Raw genomic sequence first — 25,892 nt, 5'->3', positions numbered from 1 at the left:
TTGTATGAGAGTAGCTAGGGACATAGCATGTAAAGCACCAAGCCTGGAGTCAGGAATCTAGCCTCAAACACGTACTAATTATATGACCTTGGACAAGCCACTTAACCCTGTCTGCCTTGGTTTCCTCATCTGTAAAATGAGCTAGAGAAGGAAATGACAAACCATTCCAGTGTCTTTGCCAGGAAAATTCCAAATGAGGTCACGAAGAATAAAACACAACTGAAGCAACTGAACAACATTGACACATGTGTATGAACATGGAAATACAAAGGTGACAGCAACATTCATCTTGTCCGCTGTATTTCCTTGAAGTCAGTTCCACAATCCTATGTCTTTTCTTTTCAGTCTTTCTTTTTAGTAGATCTCATAGCCAACCCTTGTGATGAAATACTAACAAACAACAATCCAAAATGCAACCACAATAAGCCAACACACTTTCTCCCTTGTTGTTGATATAGCTTCCTCTACTTCTCTGAATCCTCCATTCTCTGGCCTGGCTTCTGAGGTGATGTTTAATTTATTTAATAGATTGAGGCAGGCAACACAAAAGGCTACAAGGTGAAAACCACCTCTCTAATGAGATCTACCTGCCTCATTTCATTGTGTCACCGTTCTCCACAATCTTCTCTCTTCTTAACTAGATGCTAGACTCTGCTCTAACTGAAGGAAATTTAATGAGGTAAGGAAGAGGTATAGAAATATAAAGTACCACATATGGGTTCAAAGAATCATCTTCACCGTACAAAATGAAGAAGCATAACTAGAAAAGTTCATCTGGAAAAGTCTGGGTGTTTAGAGGATTATAAATTCAGTATGATTCAAGAGTCAATCAGCAAATATTATTAAGCACCTACTAAGTGCCAGGCACTGTGGGTAGCCCTGGGGATTCAAAGAAAATTAAGACAGTCCCTGCTCTTAAGGAGCTCACCATTTTATGGGGAAACACCATGAAAACCACTATATACAAACAAGATACATCCAGGGTAAATGGCAAATAACAGGGAAAGACATTAAGAGGGATTGAAGAAAGGGATATTGCAGTTGGGAATTGAAGAAACTCCAGGAAAATTGAAAGGCAGAGATGAGGAGAGAATTCTAGACATGGGAGACAACAGCGAAAATACAAAGGATTAAGGGATGAAATGTCTAGATCAAGGAACAACATGTGCATGGCAAGTACCTGACGAGGTATACGGCAAGGTGGAAGAAGTACGAATACTGCAAAGGGAGGATGGGACCAGTTGTGGAGGATTTTAAAAATACTAAGAGAACTTCACATTTGATCCTGGAGCTGATAGCTCCTGGAATCCATGAAACAACAACAACAAAGCTAAGGCCCTCATATGCTGCATTACTTGCTAGGTACAAATTAATAGTGCTGCAATATTCTGTCCTGATCGGGCCACACCTGGAATTTGGATTCAGGTCTAGGCCTCTTGTTAGCATTGACAAGCAGAGGAGAATAACCAAAAAGAGCCGAGGGCCTTAAGGCTGGGGGATCAGTGTGGATGCTCAGACAGAAGAAGAAAAGGCTCAGGGGAAACGCTGTGGAGAGATCACCATGTGGAAAAGTGAGTAGACATGTCCTGTCTGGCCTCGGAGGACAGAAGAAGAAACTTGTAGAAACTTCAAAGAAGCAAACTTTGTTTCAATGTTAAGAAAAACTTCTTATTAGTTAGACCTATCCCAAAGTAGAACGGAACTGCTTTTGGAGAGAGTCTTCCAGACCAGGTGAGCGGTGGTCAGGAGGTGGAAGGGTTTGAAGGATGAGGTTCTTGTTCAGCTAGGGGCAAGCTCAGATTGTCTCTGAGCCTCTTTCTGCCCGGAGACGCTTAATTCTCCCCATTCCTATTCTTCCTCTGTCTCAGAGCCCTATGGCCTATAACCCCCACCTCCTTCCACCAGTGACGTCTTTCTTTTTCCTTCCTTTGGAAAAATAGATGTCCCAAGGGGCTGCATATGGCAGATGGGAGCTGAAGGAGGAGAAGGTGTCCGAGGTGTGATTTTCTCTCCTAGGGAATCAGAGTTGTTAATTGCTCTAAACTTAGCCCTGCAATGTCTCCCGGTCATCAGTGTGTGCAGGAAGGTGGGGGTAGGGGTGCTGGGGAGGAGAGAGGGAAGACTTCAACATTTGAGTGAAGGGAGCAGAGAAAAGCAATTGGAGACTTCAAATTGGAGGAAGCTGTTGGAAGGCAGATTTTGGATAATATGAGGGGGGTGGGGAAGTGAGGCAATTGAGTTAAGTCACTTCCCCAAGGTCACTCAGGAAGTGTCGAGTGTCTGAGGCTGAATTTGAACTCAAGTCCTCCTGTGCTTTTTCCACTGTGTTACCTCACTGCTCCTAAGGAGGAATTTCTTAATAATTAAAACTGCCCCATCATGAATGGGCTGCCTGAGGAGATCTTGTGTTCCTCATTGTGAGAAACGGATGACCACCTGTCAGAGGGATTGGAGAGAAAGCTTCTGCTCTCGATGTTTTCTCTGCAATGCTTTGGAATATACAGAGGGCCTTCTCCCTACAATGCCCCCTGCCAAGTCACTGAATGATGAACAAGTCACCTGGACCCAAGAGCCCACCCTGGGGCATCTGCCCACTGTGGTGGTCTTCTCTGGTTGGCATGTACCCCTACCCTCATTCCTGGGCCAATGTGGACCCCAGTCCTTTCTCATTGTCCTTAATCCCCACAGCCCAGACTCCGTAGTCAACTGGTGAAATGTGAATGGGCCTGGGGAGATCAGTCAGTTTCGGCATCCTCCTGCCTGGCACCGCCTGTGCTAAGGCCTGACCCGGAGGCTGGAGAGTGGGCATAGAAGGCTGAGGGAGGGCACGCGCATAGGAAAGGGAATAGGGAGTGCATCAGAAAGAAATCTAACAAGCCAGAGAATGGGATCACTGAATGTGAGGAAGTTAGAGCCGGAAGGGGACGTTTAATTTGGCACCTGTATTTCAGAAATATGAAAACAGGCTCAAAGTCACATGGATGATTAACAGCATAGATGGAACCATAATATAAAATTCCTTACTCCAGACCCTGTGGCACAGAGGTTCCTACCTCTAGAGAACTCCTAATCTGACAGAGAAATTAGGCCACCAAGACTTCTAAAGGCAAGTGGGAACAAAAATGAGGGGGAAGGCCCTGTAGAACAAAAAGATCAAGAGATCTGAGTTCTAGTCCTGCCTTTGCCGAGGATTCATAATGTGTTCTTGGGAACATCACTCCAGTCCTATGATCTTTGAGGTCATATGATAATGATTTATCATGTGATAAATGATAATACGTTTATCCTGTATTAAATGAGGAGGTTGGACCAGGTCATTTCTAAGCTCGGTTCCAGTTTTGAACTGCCCCAGTTATGAATGCAATGCCAACTTTGAGCCTAATGCTGAAGAAAGGACTGCCCTTCCTTTATCCAGAGATACTACAGCATTGTGGGTAGAGCACTGGACTTGGAAGCAGGGATGCGGGGGCACACTCACCAGGTGTGCCCCAAGGCCGGTGGCCTAACCTCTCGGGATTATAATAATAACAGCAGCACTTACCTAACTGGGTTGTTATAAAGAACAATGGAGATTGTATGTGTAAAGTACTTTGCAAACCTTTAAGTGTTACATAAATTTTACTATCACTACTACTATTTTCACCATCCCCAGTAGCCTTCCTCCGGAAGCCTTCACAGGAAATAAGCAAGCTGGACACGAGCAAGCCAAAGATCTGACCACTTCTCTCCCAACACATCTGGAAGAATGACTAACCTTTTCTAAACTTCCCACCTTTCTAATGTCACTGACGTGTTTTTCTCTCTCTCTTTCCCTACCAACACTCCTTCCCTCTCCTTCTCACGCTTTCATCTCCTCACTGTCCCTCAATGACTCCTTCTATTTCCATGTGACCCTCCCGATCACATCACCTCTACTCTTCCTTGCCCCTCCTCCTGCCTCACCACTCCCATTTCATTCCCACACCTTGTCTATAGCTTTCAGACCTTGAGGAAACAGATCTGAACTATGCAGAGCTGGATACGATTGTCCTGGAGTCCTCGCCTGGAACCAGGACCCCTGGAGAACTGGTGGAGTATGCCATCATCCAGTCACACTCAGGCTAACACATGTCCCTGTAGGCCTCCCCCCCAGACTCTGACCAACAGGTACCCAAATATAGCCCCATCGTCCTGCCTGTTTGCCCCTGTTCATGAAGGTTTTAAGGAGACTTCCCCTCCTCCTCTTCTTTCTCCTCCTCCTCTTTCTCCTCCTTCTCTTCCTCCTCCTCTTCCTCCTCCTCCTTTTTTCTCCTTTTCCTCCTCCTCCTCTTCCTCCTTTTTTCTCCTCCTCCTCCTCTTCCTCCTTTTTTCTCCTCTTCCTCCTCCTCCTCCTCCTCTTCCTCCTCCTCTTCTTCCTCCTCTTCCTCCTCCTCTTTCTCCTCTTCCTCTTCCTCCTCCTCCTCCTCTTCCTCTTCCTCCTCCTCCTCCTCTTCTTCCTCCTCTTCCTCCTCCTCCTCCTCCTCCTCTTCTTCCTCCTCCTCCTCCTACTTCCCTTTTTCTCCTTCTTCTTCAGAACTGAATTTGTCCAAATTTGTCCAAAGCCACACAATCCAAGAGGAGCAGCTTGACACTGTTATCTTCAGTGGGCAACCTGCCCACACAGAGTCTGATTCCAAGAAGCCACCTGTGGGTACCCTTAGAATGCCAGGTCATTACCCAGAATTTAATTCCCATCTTTTGCTGAAGAGTACAGATGAGTCAGATGCTTTTAAAGGTTTTTGTCTCAGCAATTGATAGACTGGCAAGTGGGAGAAGGAAAGATGAGATCCAATAGAAAAGCATCCAATTTGTGGTTGTTAGATGGAAAGGTAGAAAATGACTTTTTCCTACTCTAGGTGTTTTATCTTCTATACTTCATGAATACATGTATCTAGTACCTGAAGGACATAGAGTAACCAGGGCCCTCCTCTTCAATAATTTTTGAATCAAAGGAGACGGCGCACAAGATCTAAGTCTAGCACTACAGAGAAAGCGGCCCAAGGAGAGGTACCCCAGTTTCTAAGTCTCCCTTAGAACTTTCATTCTCCTTAAGCCTCCATATTTTAGAAGGTTTGCCTCTTGGTGTACTACAACTCATTCTCCTCCCATCCCACCCTCCTCTTAGACACGTACTCTTTCCCAGAAACTATGAAACCTGGCCTCTGACAGTCATCTGGTTCCTTGTGTCCCTTTCCACTTAATTAGTATAGTCAGAACATCAAAGACAGCTTAATATTTCTAGAAGCACCTCCCATATCCCCCTATGCTCACCTCTTAAATAAAGGAGGCAAGCCCTTCAAATGTGCTTAGGCCAAAAAAAAAACCTGGGTTTCCCTGGGGGTGATGAGATTCCCATCAGTGGTTGGATGATCACTGTCCAGGGATATGGAAGGTGGAATTCATTTTTTGGGTAGAGGAATGGACCAGATGTCTTGGTTTCATCCCTTCTCATTGTTTCAGAAAACTGCCACAATCATTCCCTGCCCTCCCTACTTCTGCTCATCTTTAGCCTCCTTATCTACTGGCTACTACCTTGCTGTCTATAAATATGCTCAAGTCTTCACCATCCTTAAGAAACACTCGCTAGACCCTGCCATCCCCTAAAGCTATTGTCCTATATTTTTCTTCTTTTTCACAACAAACTCCTAGGAAAAGGAAAAAAACAAAAAAAACAAAAAAACTCGTTTGTTGCTTCAACTTCCTTTCCTCTCAGCAACTTCAGTCACTCCTTTTAGAATCTGTCTTTTGACTCTGTCATCCAAATGAAACTTCTCCCCCTCCCCAATTACTAATAATCTCTTACTTGTCAAATCTGATGGCCTTTTTTTTAAACCTCTCTGCAGTATTTGATGCTAACTACCTCTCCTCCTGGATACTTTCCCATCTGTATTTTTGGATTCTGCTCCCTCTTTTTTCTTCCGCTTCTCAGTCGCTGGTTCATCGTCCATATGGACATACCATATAAATGTGAGCTCTCCTCTCCAAAGGGGGTCTCTGCTTTAGGCCCCTTTCTCTTCTCTATTCTCTCTCAGTTGGTGATCTCAGCTCCCATGAGTTTATATCTCTGTGTAGATGACTCCCAGATCTATGTGTCTACCCCTGGGTCACTCACTTGAGCTCCAAAGCCTTGTTAGATATCTCAAACTGAATGTCCCATAAACACCCCAAAATTAATATGTTCAAAATGAAACTCATTATCTTTTACCCCAAACCCAGCTGTCTTCCAAAATGTATTGTTTCTGTGAAAGGCAACACCATCCTTCTGATCAGCCAGGCTTGCAACTGCAGTCTTATCCTAGTCTTCTTCCAGTCACTCCACTTATCCAAGCAGTTGCCAATCTCATCAGTTCTCCTTTGATAACATCTTTTGCATCAGTCTCCTCTCTCTTACATGACCACTATCTTACCTCTCTCTCAATTTGACTCCAGTAATGGCCTCCTAATTGATCTTACTGCCCTAATCTCTTCCCATTCCAATCCATCCCCATAGAGCTCCCAAAGTGATTTTCCAAAAGATCTGACCACGTCATTCTACTCAATAATATCTGATGACTGCCTCTGGGCTCTGAGATCAAATAGAAACTCCTCCAGATGATTTTTAAAGCCCTCTTCTATCCAGCCTTGCTATATATAACTTTTTTTCCCCACTTTTGGTGGTCCAGACAAGCCGACATTCCTGCTATTCCTCACACAGGAATCTCCTCACACAGGCTCTTCTATCTTCTATCTCCATATCTTTACACTGATCATTCCTGGAATGTGCGATCTCCTTAACTTCACCTCTTAGGAACCCTCATTTCCCCTAAGAATTGTCCTCTATGTAAATCTTTTCCTGGTTTTCTCCCTTTTCTATTTGTTAGTGTCTTTACCCCCCAAAATTATATATTTGTATATGTTTGTGTTTTATTAGTTTTCTTCCCCAATAGACTGCAAGCTTCTTGAGGGCAGGAACTGTTCTATTTTTGTCTTTGTATTCCCATTGCATGGCATAGTACCTGATGTATAGTAAGCACTTTAAAATCCTTATTGGTTGATTGGCTAATGTTAATGCTGAAAGGAAGTTTAGGACAGTGTCAGATCCTCATTTTACAAATTAGGATTAAAACCTAGAGATGTTTCACCTGAGGAGACACACAACTTCTTAGAGGCAGTGCTAAGCCCATTGATTGGTCTTTAAATCAGATCTGGGAAAAGAAGAATATAGAATCACGGGATTTATTCCTAGAAAGGACCTTAGAGATCATCCAGTTCACCCTCTCATTGTACAGATGAGAAAACTGAGAGATTTAATGATTTTCTCACAAGCATTCAGATAGTAAGGAAAGGAGTTAACCTAATTAAGGCAATGTAATTCCAAATTCAGTACTTTTTTTTTCTTCCAGTAGACCAGGGGAAAGGATAGGGGAGAAAAAAAGAAAATGGAAGACAAATGGAGAGAAAAAAACAACCAGAAAAATTGTGATGTACCTTGGGAATAAAGGGTTGTATAGGAGGATGAATTGAACATTGAGAGCCACAGAAAGAATTGGACCAAAGAAATACACAGATCACTCATATTACTTTTTATTGTAAGTGCTCCACCAATAGGCAGCATGTATCGTATCTCAGCTCCCCATTGCCCAACATTTACCTTATTTACCTTTTCTTCTAATGAACTTTTTTCTCTGTTCACCCCTTTGTAATAATACTTGGATGTTTGTACAGCAATGTTCCAAGCTACTTTCACATATATTATTATCTCATTCACTCCTCAAAATATTCCTGTTGTGAAAGGCAAAAAGCATCAGTCCTGAACTGAAGCTCTTTAGAGAGTCAGTTTGAAAGCCCGCACAACAGCCAAGAATTTCTAACTCCACCCTCCTTCCTGGTTCCCAACAGTAGTAGTCCTCAAAGGATTAGGAAGGTGATTGTAGAGGAACAAAATCAATCCCACAGTCCCCCTTTTTCCCTCAAAACTGATCAGGACCCCACTAGATATCACAAAAAGCCTTCTCAGGAGAGATGGGCTTTAGAGATAGGCACTATAAAAAAGGAAAGATTGAGGAATGGGCACAGATTTTCCTGCCAAGAAAAGACCATTAATCCCATAAATTCTAATTTGGAAGCCCTCCCAGTCTCACTGAAGTATCCCATTGGTCACGGAGAACTGGGCCAACATCAAACTGGGAGTGCCTGGCTGAGACACCAGGAAGCTGTGGGAGGGAAGAAGCCCTCCCTGCCACCAATTTTACCTTGCCCACTCTCCCCTTTCTCTCACATTCCCACCCTGAGGATGGATGGTTTGAGAACCAATAACCCTGGTAGGGTGAGGGAAACCCTCTGGATCCAATGTCAAATAGGGAAAAATCCTTGGGGGACTATATAATACCTTATAAAGGAAAGTCTTATGATTTTAGGCTGCATTAAGAAAAGAAAAGGACCTCCAACAAGGAACAAGAAAAATTCTGCTTTGCCCTACTCTTATCAGACCACATCTGGAGTGGTTGAACCACCTCCAGATCTGTGCTCAGTTCGGGGAACATTTTAAGAACACTTCCAAAGTTGGAGACTATCCAAAGAAAGGCACCTAGGACATTGAGGGGACTCCAGACTGTGCCATGAGGGGATCGGTCAAAAGATCTGGAGAGATTTAGAAGGGAGAAGAGACTCAGGAGGGACATAGGTGTCTTCTAGTATTTAAAGAACTGTTATGTGAAAAATGTTTATGTGAGAGCACTGGAGATATTCTGCTTGGTTCGAGAAAGCAGAATTAGAATCTCATGGGCTCAAAGAGTAAAGGGTAGATTTAGGCTCAATCAAGAGAAAAGCTCAGCACTAGGAGAGCTGTCCCAAAGAGCACTGGGCCGTTTTAACAAGCTTGACATTTCTAGCCTTGGAAGTTTTCAAATAGGCAAGATGACCACTTTTTGGCATTGTCAAAGGAAGGGTTCAGGTATTCACAGTTGGGCTAGGAGGCCCTTCCAACAGTGACATTCTGTGATGTTGTCTATATCTAAAATCTATGATCTTTTATTTCTGTAACAAATTGGCTTATATACTCAGAAATCCGGGCAACTTCAGCGCCTTCTGAAGAGGGCTGTGGGTGTCCAGTTGAAGTGTTAGACCAGGAGGTAGAAAGAAAAGTTTTCAGGGTTTGTCTGGTCCAGGACCCTCCTCAGTGTCCTGGAACCTGATTTTCTTCCTTGGGCGTGAGGGGTAGCCTCAAGGGAAGAAGCCTAGGGAAGGAGGAGGAGGGAAAGCTGCTCTTGTGGGAATTGTTGCTTCTTCTGCTAAACAGCTTAATCAGCCAACTCCTTGGGCCCCCTCCCCACCACGTGTTTTTACTTGCTCGCCTGTCACGGCTGGACACGGCTGTCAGACTGGAACAGGTGCTGGCCTGTTCCCCCTTTTTGGCCTCTACCACTCAGATCCCCTCCCAGCCCAGGGTCTAGGGTACACGGGGAAAAGAGGCAACATATTATCACAGCATCAAGAAAAAAATGTCAGATTTCTTCCCACTCTGATATTCAACAATTCTATAAATTGATTGTTATAAAAGGGAAAACATCCTAATGATGAGAGCTGTCTACAGGTGGCAAGAACTGCCTCAGAAGGTCACTGAAGGATTCTATGAGGGGCATGGATGATCTCATGTCAGGATGCCAGAGAGGAGAAATAAATCAGAGTCTCCACAGCTTCTCCCAGCATTGAGGGTCCCTAAATCTAAGAGGAGACCTCAGCCTGTGGGAGCCCTATCCCATATCCTGACTCATCACTATTTAGCCCTGAAAAAAATACCTTCCTGAGTGATTTGATATCTTTGATGAGCTTTTACCCTAAAACAGATGTTATAACCTCAACATCTCTGGGTCTCAGGACAATAAACCCATCATGCCTTTCTTGGTTTCTGGGAATAGAGTGTGGTGGGAACAGCACAGGACCTAGCATCGGAGCATGGGCTTAAGTCCTAGTGCTGCTGCTTACTACCATGAGACTGGGCACCTCACTCATCTTACCTCAAAGTCAGGTTGTCTCACTGGGACAGTGCACTAAATAGACTCTAGAGTTCCTTCCAGATCCAAATCTATGATTATAAAACTACCTAAGGAAGGAAGGGGGTCAAGTGGATAGTCACAACCCATAAGAAAGTGGACAATGACAATGGAAGCTACAACAGCGGCTGTTCCAGAGAAAGTTAATGGAGAAGGGAGAGGGTTGGCCAGGTGCCTGAAAAAGGGGACTCTAATTCTGTAGCCATGTTGTATACCCTGAAATCCATTTTCTGGCTTTCCTTTGGACTGGAGTAGGAGCAAAAAGAATTGGGCAGAAGCCATGGAGGTCTGGGGGCTAGGGCTAGGAATCCATAGAAACTGCCACAATTAAAACAACAGTGTTTTTTTCTCCTTTCCCTTTCACTAGCTATCCCTTTCATTTTGTCCTTCTTTATCCTGTCATCTTTTTATTGTCACTTCTATTTTTCTAAATCTCCCTTTACTCCTACCCTTCTGTCATACTCTATATACTTACCTTCCTTTTTGACCTAATAGATCTCCCCTCACCCCTTTCTTTTCCTGACTCTTCACCTATAGCCCCCTATTTCCATCTTTCATAATCATGTTTTCCCTTTTGCAAGGCTTTGTTTCCCTCATTCTTTCATTAACCCCTCTCTCTCTTCTCTCTCTTTCTGTGTGTGTTTCTGTCTCTTTCTCTCTCTCTTCTTTCTTCCTGTCTCTTTCTTTCATTATCTTTTTCTTTGTCCTTTTCTCTCTCCTTTTCCTTCTTTTCCTTTTCCTCTTTCCCCTTTCACTTTCTCCTTCATATTCTTATCCCTCTCCATTTAAATCTTCTTTTCCTCCCCCTTTGCCTCTCTCTTTGCCATCTGCCTCAATACTCTTTATTCCTCTTCCCCTCCCCCTGACTGCTATGTTCTGCCTATTGAAGTCATTGGTTAAGAAGCTAAGACTTCAAAAGGAGATCAAAGCCTGGGCTCCCCCATCAAAGACCCCTGCTCTGCCAGGAGCAGCCCCTCCTCCACTCTGTCCCCTAGGCCAGACACATAATTCTCCCTGACAGGCCAATGTCCTTTCCAATGCCCATTGGAGTCCATTTCTAGGCCAACAGGGAGCTATCCAGATGATATCTGGATGAAAAAATTACTCCACTCCCAGCCCAAACTCAAAGTCATAGAATTTTTGGAATAGACCTTAGACATCACCTAGACCTGCACCAGTGGTGTTAGAGTCAAATAAAAATAGATCCCTGCAGGCTGCATGTTGACTTTGTTGTTGTTGTTCAGTCGTATGGGACTCTCCGGGACTCCATTTTGAATTTTCTTGGCAAAGATACTGGAGTTGTTTGCCATTTCCTTCTCCAGCTCTTTTTACAGATGAGCAAACAGGGCTAAGTGACTTGCCCAGATCACAAAACTAGACTTGAAGTCAAATTTGAATTCAGGAAAATGAATTTCTCTGACTCCAACCCAAATGCCCCCATATTGACTTAGAAAATCACAAATTAACATCTACACTGTCATATTTTTATTTAGTTTCTCAATTAACATTTTAATCTTGAGTTTTGTTGGCTGCAAATCCTTCTCTGAAAATCCAATTACTTCATTTTACAGATGAGGAAACTGGGGTAAACAAATGAGAGGTAAATCAACTTGGTCAAGAAGCTCTGTTCCTGAGGTTTCTAGATTAAAAACTAGATAAAACCTCAACCACATAATTCCACACTTGTTCACTCCTATGCCAACCCCCAGTCTTTCCCCCTAGTACTGTGGAAAGACCCCTCTGCATTCAAAGGACTTGGATTTGAGTCCCATATTTGATGCTAACTTTGTGACTTTGAACCTTTAGCTTCCCTGTGCCTCAGTTTCCTCATCTGAAAAGTGAAGGAGTAGATTGGATGATCTCTGAAGTCTCATTCTGTTCTAGTATTTCAAGGCCTGGGAAGGGATGGAGCTTCTTGGAAGAAACTCTGGAGTTGTCTCCAGAGAATAAGGCTGGGGGAAAGGGGTATCTAGAGATGGGGAATCTCTGGAAGATACCAAAACCCCTCTGCAAGATCTAGCCCCTGCTGGAATTTGGGTTAATTTGAGCACCTCTGGAGAATTGTCCTGCTGTGTCCCTGAATGAGCAGGGACTATTAATAGCCAACTCTTTCATTCTTACAGCATTTTTCCTTCCAAAGCACCTTCACATCTATCAGTTCCTTTTATCCTTGCCCCAGGGGAGGAGGTAGAGATTATTCACCCCTTCCCAGGTTATAAATGAAGAAACAGAAGCCAAGAGAGGTCAGCAAATCTGCACAAAGTCAAAGAAGCTAATCAGATTGAGGGCTGAGGCTAGAGCTAAGATTTCTGACTCCTGGCCCCACAGACAGACAATGATGATGATGATGATGATGATGATGATGATGATGATGGACTTTTATATGGCATTCTGAAGCCTGTAAAGTACCTTATACATTACTTTATTTGACTCTCCTAATAGCCCTGCGTGATAGATACTACAAGTATAAATTTTCCCATATTACAGATAGGGCAACTGAGACTCATAGAAGTTAATTGACTTATCCCAGAACACATGGTTAATAAATGACTGACATTCTGAACCCCAAATCCAGGCCTTCTGAATTGAAGTTCAATAGTCTTTCATACAATACTATCCTGGCCACCTGACTTTGGGGCCTTTTTGTAGGCCAATTCTGGGGCTTTCTCGATGGAACTAACAGCACTCCTAAAACCTCGCCCCCTTTTCTCTGAATGAGACCCCCTCGCCACATTCAAGGCCCAGGGAAAACAGTCAGTGCTCACCCAGGACAGGTCTGCCCTCCCTCCCTCTCCTGTGCCAGTCTCAGCCGCTTTCTCTTCAGTATCAATAAATCATTGGCTATGTTTTGCTTTTGATATTTTTAAAGCCTGACTTTACAATATTTATTGGTGTAGAGAAAAGGGACTGAAGTGGGTAAGCTTGCAGAGGGTCTCAGATCCCACATTCCTCCATCACTGGGCCAAAGGAGCCCCTGGCCTACACTGAATCGGGCTGGTTTTGCCCAGACCAGGAGTGGGGAGATAGGTGGGGGTGGAGCAGGGGGGGAAGAACACAAGAGAAGCGTCCCTTGGGTAGCCCGGAGAAACAAACAGCATCAAAAATGTATTAGGGAGAGTGTGATTCTTACAAAGAACTGAGCGGCTCTAAGACAGTGCAAGGCCTTCTCATCACCATATCCACGGGGGCTTTGATTTCCCTTCCCTTTCCAAGAGAGGCTTGGGCCTCCTGGTTCTCTCCAGGTCTCTGCAGCTGCATCTGCCTCAGCCCCAAGCCCCGAGGAGGGATGGTCCCCGTGCCAGCCAGAGGGAAGCAGGGCAGCTAGTTTCAGGGAAAAGACATGGTGGTAGCGGAGCAGCACGGCGTAATCAAACGCTTACCGACTCTGGGTTCAAAACTCTGCAATGCCGCTTGTCACCTGTGTGGTCCTGGATTTGTCATAGGCTCTAAAAGCTGGAAAGGACTAGAGAAGACCGTCATTAGTCCAGCTAATTTTACAAATGAAGTAAAGAAGGGAGAGAGAAAGGAGTGATTTTCTCATTATAAACCTGCTGTGGTTTATCTTTTCAACTTGGGTCCTTTGATACTATTTTCATGTTCACTTCACACATAAAATACATAATATATGCACACATATATCCCCACGAGTAAACATATATGTGTGTATCTGCATGTGTGTGTGTATAGCCCCACTGTGTTTTATTTCCATTATCTGAAAAAGTGAGGGCCTGGACTGAGTTCTCTAATTTCCTCCGTGACTATGTCCCCGAGAACCTTCCACAGATTGCAGACCGTGATTTGAGGTGGGGCTCTAGGAGCCCAGAACAGGCTCTCTCTCCATCCTCCGGCAGTTTGCAGGGCCCTGACCCGCCCTTCTTTTGAGCAGTCTGGGCTTGGGAGTGGGGAGGAGGAGGAGGAGGGACGAGGATTCTGGGGTGACTGGCAATATGAAAATGTCTTTACCCCTGTGCACCTGGGCTCAGAACTAATCGAAGCAGCTTCTCCCCCTGGTGGGCACCATCGGAACAACAAGGGTGAGCTTCAGCCCCAACTTCTTGGCTCTTTGCCCCACACTCGAGGAGCAGAGCTGGGGAACCAAGGGATCTCCAGCGGCTGGCACAGATACCCACCCACATCCTAGCCTCCTCCCTGGGGCAGAACAGAGGACTTGCTAGGAGCCATTCCATCTATGGAGACCACCTTGCTCCCCCCCAGCTTTAAGACTAAAGAAATAGCCTTTTTTTTCTTTCTCTTGATAGGATTCAAAACTGAAAGGCCCTTTAGAGATCATTTGGTCTGATCTCCTTTTACAAACTAAGAAACTGAGTCCTGAAGAAGTTAAACCACTCGGTTAAAGTCACACAGATTCTAGCAGGGCCACAATTCAAACATGGGCTTTCTGGGCCCAAACCTAGATGGCTTTCCCCTCCTTACTGGGGGATCTCCCTTTCACTGCCCGGTGCCCTGATTCCTCACCCTCTTCTCTCTTCCCCACAGGATTTTGGGATGAGCCCGCCTGTCATCCTGGTCTCCTGGGAAAAGCTGAGCTGCTTATGAAGGCCAACCTCTGGGACGCATTCCCCGCCCGTCTCCCTCCTTAGACCACCTTCTGGCTAAACCTTCACAGCCTTTCTGTTTTCTCCCGGCCCCCAGCATCTCAGGTTCCTTATATCTGTCTTAGGGAATGACCTATCTGGAACAAACTCAGCACTCCCCCTTCCCGTCCCACCAAGTGGCTTTCGTGTTGCTTCCATTCACCTTTCTCAGCACTCCCATGCCTCAGTGCTTTCCAGGTCCCTCAGGACGTGCCTCTGCTCCTGTCTCACCTCCTGAAGGAGTTTCCCCTTAGACTCCCCTCTCTTCCCCTGTGGACATGTGAGATTATAAGAGTGTGTAATTAGGTGAACATGTATGTGAAAGTCTGTGGGTGTATGTGGCAGCGGTGGGTGAGAGCAGGTTTGAGTGAGAGCCCCATCCCCTGAAGCACCGCAGGTGAGAGTCTGAGCCGGCTCCCTCCCTCACCTCCCTGCTGACTCGGGAGACACGGACCACCATCTCCGCCAGAGGCTTCTGCCTGGCCCTCTGGGCTCTGACCGGTCTGCTCAGAACACAACTGCGATGAAGGGAGCGGATCTCGGTCAACAAGACCTTCCTTTCAGGCCTTGGAAGCAGAGCAAGGGAGAGGACTGGACCTCAGCCTCTGGATCAGTCATTATGTGGAGGGAGCAGACAAGGCTCTTTTCTTCCTGGGAAGGAATTGCCTCTGGGCTGGCAGCTCTCCCCAGGCTCTGACCCCGACATCCTTCATTGGGTGGGTTGGGCCGCTGGTGTTGGGGACCAGATTCAGCCTGCAAGGGAACCATGATCTCGGCTCATTTCTCAAAGCCAGGGTTCTGTTAACTGGATTCCAGCTGCTGTTCAGCATGGAGCATTGCAGGATGCCCAAAGGAGGCTCCAGGTGTTCCCGCAGGTTTGCCAGAAGTAAGTGTTCCGCTTCCTCCTCAGATGAGGAAGCCCTGGACAGAGAAGCAGGGACAGCGCCAGCCATGGCACCCAGGCTTTTGCTGCTGTCAGGCCTATTGAAGACAGGTGTCTTTCCTCTCTGAGAGCACCCTGCTTCTGAGGATCCCTAATCCCCAGGCCAGCCCTTGACACGTCTCAGAGGATCACCAGAAAAAAGCCAAAGGGACCCAAGAAAAACTAGACCAGAGAGGTTTCCTCCCCACCAGTCCTCCCTGCTCCCCAGCCATCCAGAGCCCTTATTCACACTACCTCAGCTCTGCCTCCAGGAAGCTGGCAGACTCTCCACAGGGCCACCAGTGCAAACCAGCCAGGAGAGGGCCAGGGCCTCCGCCCAGGGAGCCCGGCACTCTGCCCTCCCTCTGCACAGAAGACAAAGCACAAGGCAGCATGGTGCTAGACAGAAGCCTGGTGTGTGGAGAGGTCACTTCCCTGGGAGAAGGGAGACCCGAGTCCTAGGCTTGGCTCTGCCGCTAATGGCTGTGTGACTTTGGACACCTCATTTCACTCCTGAGTCCTCAGTCTCCTCCTCTGTAGGATGGGGGTGTTGGCCTTAGAGCTCCTTTGATGACATTCTAAGTCAGAAAGACGTAGCAACATCAAACAGACAGTGACAGAGAGGGCGTATCAGCTCAGGAAGTCTCTGGCTCTCTAGAGGGAGGATTTTAAGACTGACGTGCCCTCCACAATGCAGGTGGATTATTATTTCCAGGATGACTTAGGGGAGGCTGGGGACGCATGGTCCACTCCAGGATGGGAGCCAAGTCTCAGAGGCAAGGGACCTGAAGCAGAGACTTTGGTTACAAGGGACAATAGAGGGGCTCAAAGAGTTCGGGAGGAGCTGGGGCAGAGGTGAATACCCCCTCTCCCACATCGAGACCTGGAGCCTGTTCCCACAACCCCCCAGTCCTTCTCCTTGTCATCCGACCAATCAGATTTCCATCCTAATATCTGTCTAGAAAATTTTAGTGGAAAAGGGCCTTGTCCTTCACACAAGATGCACACAAAAGAGGGATATTATCTCTAGCAGTCTCCCTCTAGCCTCCCATCAAATATATACATGTAAGCAAAACCCTTGAAAAGAGGGATTTATACAAGTGAAGCCCTGAAAGAGATTTAATCCTGGGGTCCCCTGTCAAGTACATTAGGAACATATGAAAAGAGATGATCTCTAGGAACCTGCAAGGCTTCACTCGGATAAAGTTATGCCGGGCTAACCTCATTTCCGTTTTTGTCAGTGTTACTAATAGACCCAGGGAATATCACAGATGCAGTACATAGCTAGGGTTCAGCAAGACATTTGATGAGGTTTTTCACTACATCATTCTGGATAACAGAAAAATATGGACTGGACAATAGGATCCTTGTAGGGATTGGCAACTGGTTGAATGACCAGACCAAAAAGGTGAGTTAATAGATTGATGTCAGCCTAGAAGAGCTCTGACTCTGGCCCATCTCGCTCAACATTTTTAATTGCAAATTTTAATAAAGAAACTCACAAGGAAGACATCTAAAATGTTCATCAAGTTTCTCTGTGACCAGGTTAGGGGAAATAGCTCCTGTGCTGATTCAATTCAATAAATGTTTATTGAGTACTTACAATTTGACTTTCCCTCCAAAAAATCTTGCTCCATTGGTGAGTCAGCTGGGAAGCAGAGGAGACCAGAAGCCTAGATGGTAAAGAAAAGATTGTATTTTGCAAATGCATGAAGGAGATGCTTCATTGCCTAGGGCTCTGAATGTTGAGCAAAGAAATTGAACTTTAGTGGGTAGGCAGTCACCTAAGATTTTTGAGGAAATATAATTCTGGTAGCAGGAAAATTTAATAAGAGATGAGTGCAAACTGTAGAGAAGTACATTAAACAAGGTATCTACTTGGAGAATGGCAGTAGAATTAAAGAGGAAAGGATGTGAAGGAGGAGGAGGATGGGGATGTGAAACTGAAAGGATTTGACAATTCTTTAGTTATGAAAGGTGAAAGAGAAAGAATGGTCAGAGATAGTGCCAAAGTTTCAATGGAAGGAGGTTGAGTGAATGGTGGGCTGCCATAAAGAATGTTCCTTAGATTAGGGAGGTTCAAGGTATGAACGTGCTAGTGTCTGGCTGAAGTGGAAAAAAGAATGACTAAGAAGGTTGAGGAACAGCATGATTAGGGTGTTAACAGTGATCATCAGTAAGAATATTAAGTTTTCAGAAGATGATAGCTAGTCATTTGAGCAAGCAAAGAATGAACTCAAGATTGGTAGATAATTGCATAAGGGTAGAGAGAAGGTAATATAAAATAGATTACATGGGCTTTGAAAGAATAACTGCTATTGAGACATGATGGTGTATCATGATGACTCATGATACTGATTAAGAATTAGAACCAGAGAAAAATGCCCTTCACAGGGAAGGATGGGAGTCTGAAGGAAGGCATCTGGATGAGAATCAGAGACAAATCAGGAAACTAGGTTTCTGTGGAACATAAAATCCAAGGGGCTCAAGAATAGCAGACTGTTAGGATGGCAAAGGATTTCTAGGGAGAGTGGGGGAAAGGGGAAACAGAGCCAGGAAAGTCAGTACCAGGTCAGAAGGGATATAGGGAATGTAAGTGAGCCAACAGTAAGTGTATCTGACTCGGCATATCTCCCTAAAGCTTGCCCTTTAATGACAGATACCTGTTTTTCCAAATTAGCTGACCCTAAAGTTTTAAATGGAATGTGAAATGCTGGTGTTCCAGGGAGTGGTGCATGAGAGATCTCATTCTACAGTGCCATGATGCTCAATTTGATGGCAGCTGTGAGACTTCTGAATGGAAAGGATAACTGTTAGGTGACAAGCTGTTCGAAGTCAAAAAAGACTTTGACAAATTGGAACAATGGACCATATTTAATAAAAATGAAATTTAACTGAAATCAGTGTAATGACCTACATTTGGGGGGGTTGTCTGCTTTTTTTGTTTGTTTGTTTTTTTGAAAATCAATAACATCAATATAAACAAGAAAAGTTGTCTTGACAGTTCATATGAAAATAAAAATATATAAGGATTTTAATTTGCTACAATCAACCAATCAATCAGTTACCTACTATGAACCAGGTTCAATGATAGGTAATGGGAATATAAAAATAAATCAAAACCCTGTCTTCACAGGCACAGGGGAGACATAGGGGAACCACACACTTTACTTGAAGTTGAGGACACAGCATCCCCATGATCTAGAAAATCTGCATTAAACTTTTTGGCCCTTCCTTCACATCAGATAAGTCTGAATTATTATGGTGTTTAAAAGAGAAAACATGTCTTATATGCATATTTTATTAATTTCTGAGTTTCTACATTTTTTTCCTGTGGCCTTCACATATCATCTGTGCTTCTGCAAAATTTGCAAAAAGTTCCCATTTAATTTCTTATGCCAACATACAATCTATCAAAACTACAATCAGGAAAGTCATGATGTAGAAGGAATAACTGTATATTCAAAACAAAAATGTATAAGTCTGAGTTAATTATGTGTCATTTTTCAGTCATGTCTGACTCTATAAATGGGGTCCATTTGGGGTTTTCTTGGGGCAAAGATACAGGAGTAGTTGCCATTTCCTTCTCCAGCTCATTTTACAGATGAGGAAATAGGCAAAAAGAGTTAAATAATTTGCCCAAGATTACACAATGTGAGAGACAGATACAAACTCAAAAAGAAGAGTTTTCTTGACTCCAAGACTGACACTATATTCACCTACCTGCTCATACATCTAAGCATATAAATACTAAACAGATTCAAGGCATACTGTGGTGGAAGCACTAACAGCTGGGAGGATTGGAGAAGGCCTCATGCAGAAAGTAGTCATTAAGCTGAATCTTCAAGGAAGCCTGAAATTTCAAGAGGCAGAGGTAAGAAAGAAGTGCATTCCAGGCATGGGGGACAGCTAGTGCTAAGGCACAGACACGGGAGGAGGGTCCTATGTGAGGAACAGCACAAGGACCAGTGTGGCAGAATCTTATAGTATATAAAGACAATAATGGATAATAAAGTTACAAATATAACAAAAGTTGAGGCTAGGTTTGGAAAAGTTGGGGTTTTTCTCTCTTTTTCCTTTCTTCTTTTTCACTTAATAGTATTTTTTTCCAATTACTTTTAAAGATAATTTTCAATATAAGATTTTGAGTTCCAAATTTTTTCCCTCCTCCGTTTCCAAGACACAAGCAATCTAACATAACTTACACATGTATAATCATGTTTAAAAATATTTCCAAAATGTCTTCTTATAAAAGAAGAATCAGAAAAGAGAAAAACTATGAAAAAGAAAAAAACATTTTTTAAAGTGAAAAATAGTGTGCTTCAATCTGCATTCAGACTCAATAGTTATTTCTCTAGAAGTTGAGAGCATTTTGAGAAGAGTTTTAAATATCAAAGAGAAGAGTTTATATTTGATCTTAGAGAATACTGAGAACCAATAGAGTTTATTAAATGGGGGAGAGGAGTGCTGTGTGTGTGTGATGTGACATGGACAGAACTATAGTTTAGGAAAATCACTTTGGTAGCTAAGTGCAGCACAGATTAAAATGGTAAGAAACTCAGGGCAGAATCTAGTTAGAAAGTATTGTAATAGATTAGGCAAGAGGTGATAAGGACCTGAGCAAAGGTAGAAATTATGTATAAATGAAGAGAACAGATGAGAGAAATATTGTGAAAGTAGGAAACACAAATTTTGGCAATTGAATGGCTATGTAGGGTGAGTGAGGGTGAGGAGTCAAGGATGACACTAAAGTTCTGAATCTGGATGACTGGGAGGATGGTATTGTCCTTGGAAGAAATAGGGAAGTTCTAAAGAGGATCAAGTGGAGGAAAGGTAATAAGTTCTATTTTGGAAATAAGTTTGAGATTTCTGTGAAATATTCAGCTCAAAATGTCCAATTAGCAATTGGAGATGTACCACTAGAGCTGTGGAGAATAACTAGAGCTGAGATGTGGGAGACATCTCCATAGAGATGAAAATCAAATCAATGGGAGCTAATGAGGTCATCAGTTCAGTATGAGTCAACAGTGTGATTTGCTTCCCCAAAAAAGCAAATTTTATCTTAAGTTGTATTAAGAGATCAAGGGAGGTCATAGTTCTACTCTGTACAATATAACTGATCATTGCTGGAATACCCAATTCTGGCTAACATATTTCCAAATAGACACCAATAAACCACGGCATATCCAGAGGAAGATGGTCACAAGGATGAGGGGAAGGACTGTCACTTTTGTCTCTATATTTACAGTGCTTAGCATAGTGCCTGGTTGTGAGCACAGTAAGCACTTAATAGTTGATGAATTGATAAAAATAATTATAACTTGCATTTTAAGGAAGCAGTTATAAGTGTGAACTGGGAATCCCTGGGGGCCCTAGAGACCCTTTTGGGGGTCATGAGGTAAAGTCTATTTTTATTAATAATATTAAAACATTTTCATTTCCAATATGGTAAATAGATTCCATGTAAATAAAAGTTATTTGAGGTCCTCAATAGTTTTTAAGAGTTTAAAGGGATTTTGAGTTCCAAAAGTGTAAGAAATACTGCTTTAAGGATTACAAAACCCTTTATATGTTATCCCCTTTAATTCATACATCAATCCTATATAATAAATGCTTATTATTATCCCACATTTTTACAGATAAGTAAACTGAAGGAGACAAGTGGGTCAAACAGCTAGTAAATATCAAAGACAGGTCTTCTAGGCCCAGCATTCTATCTACTGTACTATCTAGTTGCCCTTATGATATAAAGAAAAAGTAGAAGGTACTGGAGTGATCTAAATAACTATTGGAAGATATGAAATTTATCTTCCAAAATCTGAAGAACTATCTTATAGAAGAGGAATAAGGCGCAGACACTGTGTTGTTAATGATGTTAGAAGATGTAGGGAGATCTATTTTGGCCTCCCAAAGTTAATAAGAAAGTTCAGAAAAGGACTGAGCTACCTTTGTGAAATAATAACTATAATGACATTAATAAGAATGATAGCTAGCATTTAGATATATATACCTATATATACTTTAAAGTTTGCAAAGTGCTTGATAAATAATATCTCATTTTATCCTCATAACCACCTTGGGAGATAGGTACTATTTCATTTCCATTTTACAAATGAGGAAACTAAGGTATAAAGTAGTTAAGTGATTTGCCCAGGTTTACACAGCTTGTAAATATCTGACTTCATATTTAAACCCAGAACTTTCTCACTCCAAGTCCAATTCTCTATCTACCTCATTATCTAGCTGCATCTTTATGATGACCTCTCTGTCACTAGAATTATCTCAGCGCTGGCCATCTGTCAAGGAAAAGATAGAGAAAAAGCCTTCATTGGGTGGGGGATTAGACTAAATGACCTCTCAGTCCCCTCCCCTTTGATTCTACTTTGCATATATTATCTTAAAGAGGCCCTATGAATTGGGGCAGAGACTGAAATATGCCTCCCCACCACCAAAGGTCTCCTATTCCCTTATTGTTTAGAAACCTAGAAAAAAAAAAGGATAGTATAAGTAAGGGTACTTGAGGGAGGGGCTCCCTGTCAGTCAAAAAATGCTTCCTCATCTTGAACCTGAAGTTGTTTGTTCTTCATTCTAAAAGAAGACCAATGAACTCAGGAAGGTGATATCTTGACCTGCAAATGAATTAGATTTAAGTGAGGTAAGTCTATGCAAAGTCACCAGCTTCACTTTCTCCTCCAGAGCCATCTGGATCCCATGGCAAGATTTAGATCAGTCACTGCAACTGCTATCCTTATAATATTTCTTCCAGAAGAGACTGGTGTTTCAAGAAAACAAACTCAAAAGTTCCCCCTTGGAATCTGTGTTCTCCTTGACTTTAACTGATTCTCTTAAGAAATTCTACTTCCTCTCCCTAGGGAAAATCTTATTCTAAACCCTTAGGAACTCCCCAAAGTTTCGCCACCTCAGTCACATTTGGGACAAAGGGACACATATGAAAGTGTTTATATTCCACTGAGGATACATCATGTACACAAATAAGTAAATATACAGTTTCAGGAAAGAAAGTATACTAAGGACTGAGAGGTATCAAGAAAGGTTTCCTGTACTGAGTTTTAAAATAAGCCAAGGAATTTAAGAGGAGTGTTAAGAAGAAATGATCACCGGGCAAAAAGGTTAGCTTATTCAAAGGATGTGGAGAATAGACAAGTGATGGAATGCTGAGTTGGGGGATGGTAATTACCACTGGCCATTTTAGCTGAAACACAATTTAAAAAGGGAAGACATGAAAAATTTGGGAGGGTAAGTTAAAGTCACATTGTGGAGGTCCTTTAATGTCAGACAAAGAACTTTATACTATATTCATAAAGGCAAAAAAGAGCCACTGAAAATTTTAAAGAAGGAAAGTAACATGGTAAGATCTGCATTTTAGAAATATTCATTTGACACCAAGTGAAAGATGGATTAGAAAAAGAAGGAACTTCCACTTCCTAGAAGCAAGAAGACCAAATAAGAAGCAAAAGTTGATGAGTACCTGAATTAAAATAGTGACCATAAAGATGGAGAGGAAGAGATACATTTAGCATATCCCTTTATGTATATGCATCAAGGTACCAATGTCAGCATCCATGTAGCCAAGTTGGATGATCATCTTTCTTTCTACTCCTATTAACTCATTTTCTTTATTAATTCTTAATTCTTATCCCAAGCTCTAAAGCAATCAAGGTATATTCTGCTATTTCCACATTGATTACTAAAATTGGATCATTTTTCTAATTAATTAATCAATTAACTCTTAGGCCTCATCCCAGTTTACTAAATACTTACTTTTTAATAAACTAGATGAGATTCTTTTCCAAGATTTGCTCATTTTTCTCTATATGTCAAATTTCCAATCTTCTAACTTAAAAAAAATTGTTTCAGTCATATCTTGACTGTCTGTGACCCCATTATGGGCTTTTCTTGGCAAAGACACTAGAGTGGCTTGCCATTTTCTTCTTCAATGTATTTTGCCAATGAAGAACTAAGGCAAATAGGGGTAAGTAACTTGCCAAGATCACATAACTAATAAGTGTCTAAGGCTAGACTTAAACTCAGTCTCCCTGATTCCAAGGCTGATTGCCAGGCTCTATCCACTGCACTTAAATAAACATCAAGGTTATTAGATATACTATTTGTTAACTGTGTAACAAAAAAATAAATAAAACAAAGACGTAAATAATTATTTGCAATAAATCAGTTATAAGAAATATCATAATCAAAGTTAACTTTAAAACATCACTATATCTGCTGACTTCTCAACTCTGTAAATGTAACCTACAATTTAGTTCTCTTTGGATATCAATTAAAGTATCTTCTTAAGAATTTTCTTCATGTTTCTTTTTAAAGTAAGGGTTAAAATTAAATTTCTGATTTAATCATTTTCTTAGTTGTTTTTCTCTATCTTCTCTTCAGCCAAAACACTAAATAGACTTTCCAGAATGATAAACTGTCACCTCACAGATTCTTCACAAAACAGTTTAAACTATCCAAAATTTCATTGTCTCTTAAAGATACAGCAACATTATCTATAGTCTGTAGGAGAAGCTATTAAAGCTGGTATTACATGTCCATGTTATCTCCCCCAGTAGAAAACAAACTTCTTACAGACAGTGATTTTCATTTTTTGTTTATGTATCCTCAATGTTTGGTATATAATAGGTACTTGATAAATGATTCTTGATTGATTGGTGTAGAATTTACAAGACTTAGCAACTAGTTAGATAAGGGAATTTAGGGGGAGGAAAAAAGTCGAGGATGATTCTCAGGAGGCAAGACTGGGAGACTGGAATGATAATAATGTCCTAAACAGAACTAGGGAAGTTTGGAGTAAGGATGGGTTTCTATAGGGGAAAAAATTCTGTTTTGGAGTTTGAGATGTCTATAAGTCACCCAGATGAAGATATCCAGCAAATATTTAAAGTAGCAGGACTAGTTTTCAAGAAAGTATTTAGAGTTGCAAATAGATTTGGAAGCCATCTTGCATAAATATGATAATTTAACTCATGGAAATGAATGAAATAATTGAAAAAGCTAAAGAGAGAAGAGCACTAAGGCCAGAGCCTTAGGGGATGCCCATACTACATACCTAGAAAGATGACAATTCAGCTAAAGAAACTGAGATCAAACTATCAGGTAAAAAGAGAAGCAGGAGAGAGCACTATTATAAACATCAAAGGGAAGGAATAATGTCCAGGAAAGCACAATTTCATTTAAGTTAAAAGTCACATTGCAAAGAATAAAGAGCTGAAAAAAAATAGGGCAATGAGCATAAATAATCCTTTCACAAATGTTGGCTGTGAAAAGAAGAGGTGAGACATCGGACAATGAAACTTGAGGGAATGACAGGGTCAAGTGAAAAGTTTGGTTTTTTTTTTCCTTAAAGGACTGGGGAGACCTGGACATGTATGCAGGGAGTGGATTCTTCCAAGAATATAATAATAAATGAGACAATATTTGTAAAGTATTTTACAGACCTTAAAGCACTTTATAAATGCTTTCTGCTGCTGCTAATGATGGTGATGATGATGATGAAAGAGTGAAAAGAATTCAAGGTTCCTGAAAAGAAAAGATGAGATCAAAAGCACCAATGGAGGAGCTAGCCTTAGCAAGAAGACCCATCTCTTCATCAATAGTCAATAAGTATTTATTAAGAATATACTCACATTTAACACCACCTACTAAGATTAGATCAAAATGGGTCCAAGATTTAGGCATAAAGAACGAAATCATAAATAAATTGGAGGAACATGGGATGGTTTACCTCTCAGACTTGTGGAGGAGGAAGGAGTTTGTGTCCAAGGGAGAACTAGAGACCATTATTGATCACAAAATAGAAAATTTTGATTACACCAAATTAAAAAGTTTCTGCACAAACAAAACTAATGCAAATAAGATTAGAAGGGAAGTAACAAATTGGAAAACATTTTTACAGTTAAAGGTTCTGATAAAGGCCTCATCTCCAAAATATACAGAGAATTGACTTTAATTTATAAGAAATCAAGCTATTCTCCAATTGATAAATGGTCAAAGGATATAAACAGACAATTTTCAGATGATGAAATTAAAACTATTTCCGCTCATATGAAAGAGTGTTCCAAATGCAAATTAAGACAACTCTGAGATATCATTACACACCTGTCAGATTGGCTAAAATGACAGGAACAAATAGTGATAAATGTTGGAGGGGCTGTGGGAAAACTGGGACACTGATGCATTGTTGGTGGAGTTGTGAAAGAATCCAACCATTTTGGAGAGCAATCTGGAATTATGCCCAAAAAGTTATCAAAATGTGCATACCCTTTGACCCAGCCATACTACTACTGGGCTTAT

The 25,892-nt window shown here is 42.2% G+C and overlaps 1 protein-coding gene across 2 annotated transcripts in view; it reads left to right on the top strand.

Annotated features, from left to right (window-relative positions):
- NECTIN1 (nectin cell adhesion molecule 1) overlaps positions 1–18,505 on the top strand; it is a 181,011-nt gene extending 162,506 nt beyond the window's left edge. The window contains exon 8 of one of the 2 annotated variants that reach the window (XM_074302469.1): positions 14,547–18,505. In XM_074302469.1, the coding sequence (XP_074158570.1) occupies positions 14,547–14,606 (60 nt within the window). In that variant the 3' untranslated portion in view covers positions 14,607–18,505. Of the gene's footprint in view, positions 1–3,975; positions 4,120–14,546 lie in introns of those variants that run through there. The other variant, XM_074302468.1, reaches the window with a different exon arrangement.
- The last annotated feature ends 7,387 nt before the right edge of the window (positions 18,506–25,892 follow it).

The sequence above is a fragment of the Sminthopsis crassicaudata genome, chromosome 3, assembly GCF_048593235.1.
Source record: "Sminthopsis crassicaudata isolate SCR6 chromosome 3, ASM4859323v1, whole genome shotgun sequence".
NCBI classification, from domain to species: Eukaryota; Metazoa; Chordata; class Mammalia; order Dasyuromorphia; family Dasyuridae; genus Sminthopsis; species Sminthopsis crassicaudata.
Note: the sequence above shows the minus strand (reverse complement) of the source record. Positions and strands in the feature narration are given on the sequence as shown.